We start from the raw sequence: 13040 nt of genomic DNA on the forward strand, positions 1-13040 counted from the left end.
CATAGGGTGCACAAAAGCTCACACAGTGATACAGAATTATACAGAGTATCCAACATTTATCTCTTATGAAAACATCGTCCAACTTCTATCATTTAACATTTATGAAAACATCGTCTTAACCCTAACATTTCCCTGCTGTTTTTCATATTTTATCACGATACAAACATTCGTCTCTTTATTCAGGTAGAGCTATCTTGTTTCCACATTTTCTAGTTCAACCGTCATTCAACGTCGCCGTACAGATCACAGACATGAATATTCATTTTTCTCAATTTGGGTTAGAGGCTGGTACTTCGGTTCCATCATAATCTCTCGAGTCAACATTTGTTGTACAAATATTCCTGAAATCAGTTTGTTAGTCATAGCTTTGAAGCAGGGGAAGACACAACAAACGAGCACAGCCAGAAATATCATTACAACAAAGAAAATCATTAGTCCTTTTACTAATAGTTGTTTCATGCCTCCCAGGTTCAGCCAATCCAACCATCCCCACGCATTCTGATCAGTGTGGGATGTTGTCAGGATGTGTTGCAAGTCACGGAGTCGGTTCAAAGCGTCAGTCATATTGGGCAAGTGTAAGTTGTCTGTGATGTAAGTGCAGCATGTGGTGTTAAGCATCACACATGTTCCTCCTGCCACTGCAGTCAATAGGTCAAGAGCCATTCTGTTCTGGAGTACCATCAGTCTGATCTGATCGATTTCGCGGTTCTGGGCTTCGTTTATCGTAAGGGATGCATTTACAAATGTCTCTAATTGATAGTTCAGGGTTTCTATGCGCAGGGAATGCTTCCCTATCCCTATCCAGGGGAACAATGCAAGTACAATCTTTTGACTAGTCGTCCAAAGTTTCTTGTCATCTGGGACATCACTGCCCCAGATTGGGTCGTGTGCCTGGACTTGGGCGTCTCGTTTGGTTCGTCGGGAGGAGATATCATGGCTCATGATGTAAGTGTGTTCTGATAGGACAACGGGAGCACACACCCCGGCCCAGTTATCTGGGAGATGAGTGTATGCCTTGTTCCCACAGACCCAATATATCCCCTGTACTGGCCGAGTGCCATTTCTAGGGAAATCGTTCATTCTTGACCATTCTTGAACCATTCTTGAACCTTTAAAGCTCTTATCGGGATCCGGATCGAGCTGTACTCTGCCATTTCCTATAATGTACTCTGGTATTGTCTCTGGTATTGTCCAAGTAATTTGGCATCTTATCTTAGGGAGTTCCCCTAGAGGAATTGTTCCTTTCTTTTTAGTAAAGCAGTTAGAGAGCTCGACCCCAGGTTCGAATCTGACTAGAGGGGTCAAGAGGGGTTTGGGCAAATGGAGATGCAAGGGGAGCGTTTCTGCGCATAGGGGCCTAATGTTCCAGAAATATGGGGATTTGTCTTTTCCACTTATTTTGCTTATGAGGCACTCTGTTTGTCGTCTTGAGAGCGGAACCACCCACAGAGTGGGGTGGCTGGCTGAGACAGGCAAATGAGAGCAAACATAACAGTCAGTCATATTCCTATTCTGCGCCTGTCTGTGAACATATTTGTACCATGTGTTAGTCAGAAAAGGGTGTGTGGCGGTGTCTTTGTCTTGTGTTAGGTCAGCCAGATATCGGCGTGTTCGTGTATTAATATCAGTATCTTGCTCTGGAGTCTGTCCTATGACTAACAGAGTGAGGCCTAAGGCCAGGAACACCATTGTCCAAAAAAGATGTGGTCCCCTCATTCTAAGAGGTAGTGGATCTGGAGAATTCTTCACCGGTTTGAGACGTACCGTTCACTACAAGAACAGCCCCCTTTGTAGCCGGACTTCCACCACTACCCGTCGTTCGAGGGAAACAATGTCACTTTCTTACAATGGCTTTGGTGTATCCACGTATCTCGTTCTGCGATCTTGACAGCAGTTGGGGTGCTCAACAGTACTTCAAATGGCCCAACCCACCGCGGGCTGTGCCAATGTTTTCTCTTTATTTCTTTGATGAGGATCTGGTCACCAGGTTGTAGTCTTGAATCCTGTAGGGAGACAGAAAGGTCTGGCAGATTATTTGTTCTGGCTATTTCCTGTTTCCTAAATAGCTGGGTCATCCACGTGGCCAGTGTGTTTTCCGTTTCTGCCAAATCTACTTCCCTAATGTCGTCTACTATGGGTAGTCTAAACCTTCTCCCATTTACTATTTCAAATGGGGACAGACCCATAGGTGTCGGTGTTATTCTCATGTATGTTTCCACTAGAGAAACACACTCTTCCCACCTTCGCCCCGTTTCTTCCATTGCTTTCTTAAGTCTTAGTTTGATTGTGCCGTTTGTTCTTTCTATCAATCCTGCACTTTGAGGGTGATAGGAACAGTGATTCTTTAGTTCAATGTCCAGGTGTTTGGACACGTGTTTGATCAATTCGTTCACGAAATGTGAGCCATTATCACTATATATTCTTTCTGGGATGCCGTGGTTTGGAATGATGCGGTTACATATGGCTTTGGCCACTGTAAGTGAATCATTCGTTTTTGAGGGTACTATTTCAACCCATTTTGACATTGGACAGATGAGGGTCAAACAGTATCTGTACTTGTTTGGCCCAGAGCTGTGGAGTTCGATAAAATCCATATGCATGTGTTGAAATGTTCTGCAGAGGGGAACTTGCCCCTCTTTGGTCTTTCATTTCCTTGTGAATTATGTTTGCAGCAGGTCATACACGATCTACAAAAGTTTTTTGAAAATTGTGTGTAATTATATGTGTGAAAATGTTCATTAATCCTGTTAACCATCCCTGCTGTTGATACGTGGCAAACCCCATGTATCAAATGAGCTGCTGTTTTGTAGAGACTCTGTGGTAAAACAATTTTCCCATTTATTCTATAAACTTTGTCAGTCCCTAGGACTGCGTTGTCTCTAGCCCATTTAGTTTTTTCTTTGTCTGATGCATTGTTCTGCATGTCTATAATAGCTTCAAATGGTATTGGCTGCGGAAGTGGTTTTGTGTTGACGAGAATCTCAGTTCCGTATTTACCCGCAGCTGCTTCTTTTGCTGTTCTGTCTGCAAAATCATTTCCTTTCGATGTTCTGTCTGTTCCTTTGGTGTGTGCAGCGCATTTGCATATAGCTAGGGAGCGAGGTAGCAGAACTGCTTCCAGTAATTTGGTCAGCAGTTCTGAGTGTGTTATGGATTTTCCTGTAGAGGTTTTCATTCCTCTCCTAGCCCATTGTGCAGCGAAGGTGTGTGTCGCTGAATATGCATATTGGCTATCGGTGTATAATGTGATGTCTATTCCTTTGGCTGCTACACATGCTTTTGTTAATGCTACTAATTCAGCTGCTTGAGCTGAATGTGAGTGAGGTAGTTTGCCAGCTTTGATGATTGATGTGTCTGATACTACAGCGTATCCTGTCATGTTCTGTCCTGTCAGTGACTTTGAGCAAGACCCATCCACATACCACACTTCTCCTTTCCCTAGTGCAGTATCTTTTAGGTCTCGCCGTGGTTTGCAAGTTTGTTCTGTTTGCTCTTTACACGAATGGGGGTTTCCATCATCTGGGGTGGGCATCAGTGTAGCGGGGTTTAACACTGTGCACCGTTCTATGCTGATGTGAGGTTGTGACAGTAGCGTGGCTGTCAGAGCGAGGAAACGAGCTGGTGAGAGGAACGCCATTTTTGTTTCATTCAGCAACATGGACAGCGTGCGGTACTAATAACCTCAACGGGTGGAACAGGACTATTTCTGCCGTGCACTGTACTGCCATTGCTGCCGCGCAGACAGCCTGAACGCACGGTGGAAGTGCCAATGATACTGGGTCTAATCGTTTAGAGTAGAACCCAATGGGTTGCTGTTTTTCTCCATGTTTTTGAGTCAATACTGAGGTCATAAATCCTTGTTTGCAATCTACCATCTGAGTAAATGGTTTCCCATAGTCTGGTAATGCGAGTACGGAGGAGCTTACTAGACTTTGTTTTAGTGTATTAAATGCGTCTAATGCTTCCGTGTTCCAATCGAGTTTATCGCTCATTTTTAATGTGTCTGTGTATATCAGATTCAGCAGGGGTTGGGTGATGGCAGCATATTCCGCCACCCAAGCCCTGCAGTAGTTTGTCATTCCTAAGAACTGCATCATTTGTTTCTTAGTCTGTGGTTGTGGTGTTGCCGTCATTGATGTTTTTCTGTCTGGGTTAATGCGACGCCCTTCTTTGTTTAATGTGTGTCCTAAGAACACAACTGCTTCTTGACATATTTGCAGTTTCGATTTCGATACTTTACTTCCTGTTTTTTCCAGATGCTGTAGCAACTGGATCGTGACGGCCATACATTCCTGTTTGGTGGGGGCGGCCACCAGCAGGTCGTCTACATATTGCAGAATCTGTGAGGACTCTGGAATATGAAGGTCCGCCAGGCAATTTTGCATTGCCTGGTGGAAAATCATTGGACTTTCAGACCACCCTTGTGGCATGCGTGTGTATGTGTATTTTTTGTGTTCGTATGTAAATGCGAACCACCCCTGTGAATCTTTATCCACTGGGATGGAGAAGAACGCATTGCTAAGGTCTATAACAGAGAAGTATGTTTGTCCTGCAAATAAACTGTTTAGTAGAATGTGAGGATCTGCTACGACTGCAGCCGCGCCCTGTGTGGCTTGGTTTACAGCTCGGAGATCCTGCACCATTCTCCATGACGTTTGGTCTGCCTTTTTTACAGGAAATATTGGTGTATTGCATTCTGCGTCGGGGCATTCCCTAAGAATGCCTGCTTTTATCATGTCCTGTATAACTGGTTTGATACCTATGCGGGCGTCGTCTTTTAATGGGTATTGTCTGACATTGGGTCGATAAGTTGATTTGGCTTTGACCCGTACTGGTTTTACTTTAAAAATTAATCCCACATCGGTCTTTCCTTTGGACCAGAGGCTATCTGGAATCACTTTAAGTGCATTCTCAGCCTCTGCACTTAATAGTATTATTTGTCATTCGTCCAAATTCGTGTGTGGTGTCATTGTTGTAACCCATGCTAGGCTTTTTCGTTCTATATTTTGGTATCGCTGCCAGCCCGGTTTCTCACTCATGTCTTCCCACCCCTGACATATGCTTGCTACCTGCCGAGTGAAACTACCCAGCTGCTTCCACTCGGTACCTGGACCAATAGCAAGTGAGAGGTGGGGATACTGAGTCGAGCCCAGCAGTTTCGTTGCCTCTGGGGTTAGCGAGGTTGAAACTGCTGCGTTTCCTAGCTCGTCTTGGTAGAGGTAGCTAAGAACTGTTCTCTGTGGCCCCATTCTATCGAATAGGGCTTGATAGGGCGGGTCAGGCCCTGGCTTTTTAGCATATCTAAGGGTGATATGCAGTTCTGTTGGTTTCATTCTGGTCTGTCCCTCTCGTGGGGATACATAACTAATCAACGTTTTGGCCGTTTCAGTTGGGGCTGGATGTGGTAGTTTGAGGGACCAGAAATAGTGCGGTTGTCCTAACCCATGTCGCACCATTAACTGGTCTTCTGCTCTTTCAGTTGGTCCTACTGCACGTACTCCTCCAGCTACTGGTATAAGTCTAAGTTTTAGTAGGCATATGCCATCTCTCCCTAGGAGATTTACTGGACAGTCTGGAATTAGTGAGAACGATAATTTACCCTCTATACCGGAGAGAGGGTCGATTATGTCTAAGGGTTGTGATACTTGATGTCTGCTAATTTGACCATTTGCTGATTTAACGCAGTGTTCTGTTATTGCTGGCCACATATTTGCCAATTCTACTGTAACCACAGAGGAGTCCGCCCCTGTGTCACATAAGAATACGATGCTTTTTCCTTCTATTTTTATTCTTCTCATTGGTTTAATTTTGTTATATGAGAGCGACCAATTTGTCATTACTTCTGAAATGTCCAATAGGGGTGTGTCGCCTGTCTTTTCAGGTTGTAAGCCTGTGTCTGACCAGTCTGAGTCTGAGTCTGATCCCTGACCGTCTAGTCAGTGTTGTTGTTGGTGGACAAAATGTCCCTCATTGTTGTTGTATCCCTGTCCCCCCTGGTTGCCCCCCTGTTGGTTCTGTTGTTGATATCCCTGTCCCCCCTGGTTGCCCCCCTGTTGGGTCTGTTGTTGATATCCCCCTTGGTTATCCCCCCGTCTGTCTTGTCTGTGGTTTTGGCACTCTCTGGCCATGTGGCCTTCTTGTCCACAATTATAACAGAGGAATTTCCCATCTTTATTTAAGCCCGTTCTTTTTTGATTTCCCCCCCCCTCTCTGTTTTGTCCCTTGTGTCCTTTGTACTGATTGTTTCCTCCCCCACCCTGGTTGTGATTCCCTTTATTTTGATTCCCTTTGTTGTTCTTATTTCCCCCTGAGTTCCCTCCCACATAACAACATATTTCTGTCCCGTCCTCTGTCTCTAGCATCAGCTGATTGCTCTTTTTGTCTTTCTTTCGTCTGAGATCCTCCACTGCATGCTCTGCATAGTTCATGCATTCTGTCACTCCACCAGTCTTGTGGTTTATATTATGCTTCCTAATGAAGTCTGCTATGCCCGCTGAAAAACCTCCCATAAGGGCGGCCTTCAGTTGTTGTTGGTAAGGTGAAGCGTCAGCGGCGCTATGTGGTAGTCCCCCGTGACGTCTGAACACTTGTTCACAGCGGCCTCGGTACTCCTGGAGTGACTCGCCGGCCTTTTGCTGACATGATGTTATTTTAGTGTAGTCTGTTATGGGTGCGAATACGTGACGAACCCTGATTATTAACGCATCCATTGCAGTGTTCAAAGCTGCGCTGCGAGTTACTAGGGCCGCATGGGCTGCGTCCCTGCCTGTAAAGTCGCCTCTTACCCTGGCCCACTCGTATTTATATATGTGTGGTGGCCTGGGAAAACCCTTCACATGGTGGCATTTTGACATTTTCATTTTTTTATATTTCCATAAATTAGAAGTTCTCAGCTATTCATAACTGGTTGAATGACTGAGATAGCCCTTTATTTTAAAAAGTTATGAGCATTTTAATGTAGCATGTCAAAAAAAGTGAAAGGGGAGAAATCCTCCCCTTTCTCCTCCGGGTCGGGGGAGGAGCCTATGCAGATCGGCCGGTCTCGTTTGTCTGCTTGTGATGCGGTGGTAGTCTGCTCGCCTCGTCGGTATGCGAAGGACAGATCCATTTGTGTGTCTTCTAGTTAAGATTTTATTACTTTATGCTTATTGTGAGCATCAGTAAACTGGCAATAACACAGGTGGAAGTATCGTCTCTCCTTTCGCTCATGTGTGCGTGCGTTGCTTAACTGAGAATGAGACACGTTCAACCGGATGTTGTTTCGCTAGCAAACTACCCGCCACAAAAACATCAAAATAAGTACTTTCTCTTTTGTTTTCTTAAAATGTTTATTCACCATAATGTAGCATGGAGTTCAAAGTACTAGAATACCACATAATATCAAAATCGCCAAAATCGCGATTTCCATTTATATTTGCTCTTTGCCACGAACGAACGCCAGCGACATCCGACGGGTTTTCCCAGGCCACCACACATATAGTCTGACAGGCCTGCACCATCTCTGGTCCATTTAGCCCGTACGAATCTCTGAGTTGGTTTAACCCTTCGCAATGGTCGTCTATGTTTTCTCTGAAGTGTGGTACACTCTCACAAGCTGCCCTGCAGTCTGTGACAGTCCATGGTCGGTATACTGTCATGACCCCTTCTAAGAGGGGGTTGGCTACTTGTACCAGAGGTGCTATGATTGTTGTATCATCCCAATTGTCCAAATCATTGGGTAAGGGCGGGTATAATTGCTCCACTGGCTTGCCGTTGGGTATTATCCCAGGATATGCCGGCGGGTCAGTGGGGGGCGGGGCGGTGTTATGATCTTGTATTCTTTTTAACATGAGTGGTGTTTTTGGTCTACGCTTTTCCTCTTTCTCTGTCCCTAGCCCCCACCCTTCTTCTTTCCTGCTCTCCCTCTCTCTCTCTCTCTCTCTCTGTCTCTCTCACTCTCTCTATCTCTCTCTGTCTCTCTCTCTCTCTCTGTCTCTCTGTCTCTGTCTCTCTCTCTCTCTCTCTCTTGCACTCCCACTTGCCTGCGTCTCGTCATCTGGGTCAATCATCGTGAGCACTGTGTGCTTGGTCCCTGTCATTTTCCTGGCTGCTTGATCTAACCATATTTTAGCGCATATAACTTCTTTTTCTAGTTTCTTTTCATCTTTCCTGCCTCTCTTGTTTTTTAATATAAGTTCTAGGCGTCCTAATAAGAGTTCGCACGCTGCTGGATCTAATTGTCCTTTAAAACCAAACGTTTTATCCCATTTTCTCAAATACTTCGTACTTTTGGGGAAACAGTACTTCATAAACTTAACATCGAGTTCCCCTTTGTCTTCTTTCCCCTTGCTATTCGAACTGCCACAATTACCCATTATTTATGTGCGTGCGTGCGTGCGTGGGGGGAAAGCCTCTTCTGTAGATTGGTGTCCCGGCAGGAATTCAGGTCTGTTCCGCTCAGACGTGTGTGTGTGTGTGTGTGTGGTCTCTCTGCTCCCCGTCTCGCTCACACACTCGTTGCTTACACACACAGTCTCTTCCTGTTTTAAGCGCACACACCACTGCCACTCCCCTGTCTCAAAAGCACACACAGCCCCCTCCTGCGTTTTTTTCCTGTGCCACTTTTTTCCCTCTGTCTCAAGCGCACACACAGCAGGCTGTTTCTCTATCCCTCTCTTTAACACATAACCGACTTTCTATCCTACACTTATTCTAAAAACTGCCACAATTACACATTATTTATGTCAATTCTTCTGTTTTTACTAGACAACGTGTCGTTCAAAACCTAATTTCCTTAATTCACCGCAGTGTGCGTCGCGGATGACAGAGTTTTACGTTGACACCGTGAGGTTTCAACTCTGTTTTTCCGTTCGTCACCAGTGACAGTCAATTTCTCACAAGCATTCACTTTCAGTCACAGTTTTCAGTTTCCTAGTCTTAGTCTGCTGTTTTCATAGCACAAGGATATACATTTATTTTTCAAAATGGATTCTTTTTGTATGTCAAACTCACAGTCTAAGTTCGATTAGTCTACTGTTTTCATAACACAAAGATATTCATCTGTTTTTCAAAATGGATTCTTTTTGTATGTCAAACAATTCCTATTTTGTACAATTTAGGATAGAATATTCATTTCAATTGCAATATTTCTTATTCTCTTAGGGTGAGAATAACCCGTTCATTTACCGGCGTTCTTTGTACCTGTTGTCTGGTCTGGGATCTCGTCGGCCGTCTTTCGAGGATCAAAGCTTCGACATCTAGCCGGCCTGGACCGAATTCAACGTTCCAGGACTTTCTCCGGGTCGCTGGATCCGGGCTGTCGACAGACTGTCGGCGTGTCGAGTCTCCTCTCTCCTCAAAAGACGACGTTGAGATCCGGCTCGAAATGGACCAAATGTTCGTTACTGTTAAATGCTATATTCTGACTCAGCCTGGTTGTAAGGCAGGTGATGCTAACCCAGCGCTAGTTCAACAGACCGTAGTAGACTTCAGACACAAAGAGACCCAGAGTCAAAAGAGCTCAGTTTTCTTGCGCAAGGAGAGTGATTCAGAGAGACCGTGTTAAGGGTCAGTCAAAATCGATCTGAAGTTTCACTCTCTAAGTCAGCCTTTATTCTAACAGAATGGAAAAAGGGGCAGGCAAAGCACCGCGTTAATTATAAACAGTTTCATGGGAAAGCATCTTAACATAAACATTCTCATGGAACCTTACAGCTTAATATAAACATTCCCATGGAATACCCAGCCCAAATATAAACATTCCCATGGAAATGTACCTTAACATAAATAGTTCCATGGACTGCTCTGCCCAACACAAACATTCTCATGGAAATGTACATTTTAAATATAAACATTCCCATGGAACTGTTCAGCTCAAATATAAACAGTTCCACCGCTGGGCTCCTGGATAACACAACAACAGGAAGCGGAGCCCCGATTAGGAGTGGAAAGATGAGCAGAGAATACACAGCCCAGCGCATAGGGTGCACAAAAGCTCACACAGTGATACAGAATTATACAGAGTATCCAACATTTATCTCTTATGAAAACATCGTCCAACTTCTATCATTTAACATTTATGAAAACATCGTCTTAACCCTAACACTTTTACAGTGAATATCACCTTGGAAACCTGATAACCAAGCCCAAATCATCTAGGAATCAGTACTCCAGGGTCTTATTAGTACTTGTGCCAAAGTTGATGCTAGTAATGTGAGCAAATGCAACTTTGTACCTGTTTTAGTACAGGTATGTTTAGGCGGACACCTATATGTTTAGGCCATTTGGAGATATGTTGGCACCATCTTTGACCTTTGACCTTTCTCATGTATCAGATTTGTTTGTTTTTTGGGATTTTTTTGAGTTGGCCGACCAATGGTATGGAAATTTGGCGTTGAAACCGGACATGACACATTCTCCAGTTGGAGAAAACTGGATGTGACTTAGGCCGCGTTTACCGTCTCTGGAAAAAAATGGTGGCATCCTATAGCATGCAAAGTTGTGAAAAAAATGTGATATCGATGAAGAGAATTGATCGAGGTAAACTCTTTATATCACTTCGGATCCCCATGAGGGTCCGTGGATATAAAGAGGCTAGCTATCATGCCGCCCCAAAAAAGGCCACTGCTGCCGACCGAGTCGACAAGCCTGGAAAGTTTCGGGTTTTCAACCAAGAAACCAAACTTGAATTCAGCTGCACCTGTTATGACACCCAACGTTGAAACTGTTGAAATAGCAGAGCTCAAACAAAAGCAAGTGCTTCCGAAGAAAGTAGCAGAACTCACCTCCAGTATGTATAAGGAGACAGCTAGTTCGTTCAGGGCAGCCTATACTGTCGCTAAAGAAAGGATGCCTTATACAAAACTGAATCCAATTATGAAACTTAATGAGATGAATGGCGCGACAGTTGGCCCCTGCTCACCGATCCGATCATTCATGTGCCCAGATTATAGAGCACATTGCACAAGAGATGAAACAAATTAATTTCTAATGTCAAATCACTTGATTCCCGTAGTAGCATTACATTAGATGAAAGCACAATTCATGGACGAGCATACATGATTATTTATGTCAGGTGCGATGTCACTGGAAATGGAGATGTGGACAATGTGACGTGCTAACAGGGAAAGTGAATGGACTGTGTAGCAAAAACAACAAAATTATTGGCCGAGATACCCGTAACTATCGCTTATAGCTGTTGTTTCATGTGGTGCTGTTGATGTGGTGAAATGAGTAGCCTATGGCTAATTAAAACTTGTAAGTCCCATCGCTGTGTGGGCATGATTCGCACGCGTGCATGAGAACATTTCGCACTGTTATTTTGGAGACCCCCACAAAGCTCAGCTTATAACTCGAACCCTGGTAATACCGTATACTGTCCCACCATGCACTGCACATACATTCATGTCTTTTGCACTATTTGGACTATTTGGTTAGATGCCAAACTGTGTTTCGTTGTCTTAGTACTTAGTACTCTGTCAATGACAATTAAATTGATTCTAATCTAATCTTCTCCTCTCCTCTCCTCTCCTCTCCTCTCCTCCCTCCTCTCCCCTCTTCTCCTCTCCTCTCCTCTCCTCCTCCTCCTCTCCTCCCTCCTCTCCCCTCTTCTCCTCTCCTCTCCTCTCCTCTCCTCCCTCCTCTCCTCTCCTCTCCTCCTCCTCTCCTCCCTCCTCTCCTCTCCTCTCCTCCTCTCCTCCCTCCTCTCCTCTCCTCCCCTCTCCTCTCCTCCCTCCTCTCCTCCTCCCTCTCCTCTCCTCCTCCTCCTCTCCTCCCTCCTCTCCCCTCTTCTCCTCTCCTCTCCTCTCCTCTCCTCCTCCTCTCCTCCCTCCTCTCCCCTCTTCTCCTCTCCTCTCCTCCTCCTCTCCTCCCTCCTCTCCCCTCTTCTCCTCCCCTCTCTTCTCCTCTCCTCTCCTCTCCTCCTCCTCTCCTCCCTCCTCTCCCCTCTCCTCTCCTCTCCTCTCCTCTCCTCTCCTCTCCTCTCCTCCTCTCCTCCCTCCTCTCCCCTCTCCTCTCCTCTCCTCCTCCTCCTCCCTCCTCCTCCCTCCTCTCCCCTCTTCTCCTCTCCTCTCCTCTCCTCCTCCTCTCCTCCTCTCCCCTCTTCTCCTCCCCTCTCCTCTCCTCCTCCTCCTCTCCTCCCTCCTCTCCCCTCTTCTCCTCTCCTCCTCCTCTCCTCCCTCCTCTCCCCTCTTCTCCTCTCCCCTCCTCTCCTCTCCTCTCCTCTCCCCCCTCCCCTCTTCTCCACCCCTCCCCCTGTGACTCAGCCATGAAGGCGGCCATCTTGATCCAGCGGTGGTTCCGTCGCTACATGGCCCGTCTGGAGATGAGACGCAGATACACCTGGAGCATCTTCCAGTCCATAGAGTACGCAGAGGAACAGGACCAGCTGCAGGTAGGGTTATAACACTGTTAACAGTTATAGAGGCTGTAATAAAGGTGTTATAACAGTGTTATACAGACTGTAATTTAAAGGTGTTATAACAGTGTTATACAGACTGTAATAAAGGTGTTATAACAGTGTTATACAGACTGTAATAAAGGTGTTATAACAGTTATACAGACTGTAATAAAGGTGTTATAACAGTGTTATACAGACTGTAATAAAGGTGTTATAACAGTGTTATATAGGCTGTAATAAAGGTGTTATAACAGTGTTATACAGACTGTAATAAAGGTGTTATAACAGTGTTATACAGACTGTAATAAAGGTGTTATAACAGTGATATACAGACTGTAATAAAGGTGTTATAACAGTGTTATACAGACTGTAATAAAGGTGTTATAACAGTGTTATACAGACTGTAATAAAGGTGTTATAACAGTGTTATACAGACTGTAATAAAGGTGTTATAACAGTGTTATACAGACTGTAATAAAGGTGTTATAACAGTGTTATACAGACTGTAATAAAGCCAGTGCCCCAGCCGAAGGCCCGACGAGTAATCCATCACAACAGTCGACCGACGACGACCACGGCGACTCCCCTCACGAAAACATTCGGAAAGTATCGTAACTCGTACTTTCATTCCGCGTATCGCGTGGTTATCACGCCGCACGTGAAA

The 13040-nt window shown here is 45.1% G+C and overlaps 1 protein-coding gene across 1 annotated transcript in view; it reads left to right on the forward strand.

Moving 5' to 3' along the window:
• Positions 1 to 12244: 12244 nt before the first annotated feature.
• The window catches only part of ppef1 (protein phosphatase, EF-hand calcium binding domain 1), a gene marked incomplete at both ends in the record, with an annotated part of 29611 nt that continues 28815 nt past the window's right edge, over positions 12245 to 13040 (forward strand). The window contains one exon of the mRNA XM_080539823.1: positions 12245 to 12370. Coding sequence (XP_080395949.1) covers positions 12245 to 12370 — 126 coding nt within the window. The remainder of the gene's footprint in view (positions 12371 to 13040) is intronic.

The sequence above is a fragment of the Nansenia antarctica genome (assembly GCF_963989245.1).
Source record: "Nansenia antarctica genome assembly, chromosome: 9".
Taxonomy (NCBI): domain Eukaryota; kingdom Metazoa; phylum Chordata; class Actinopteri; order Argentiniformes; family Microstomatidae; genus Nansenia; species Nansenia antarctica.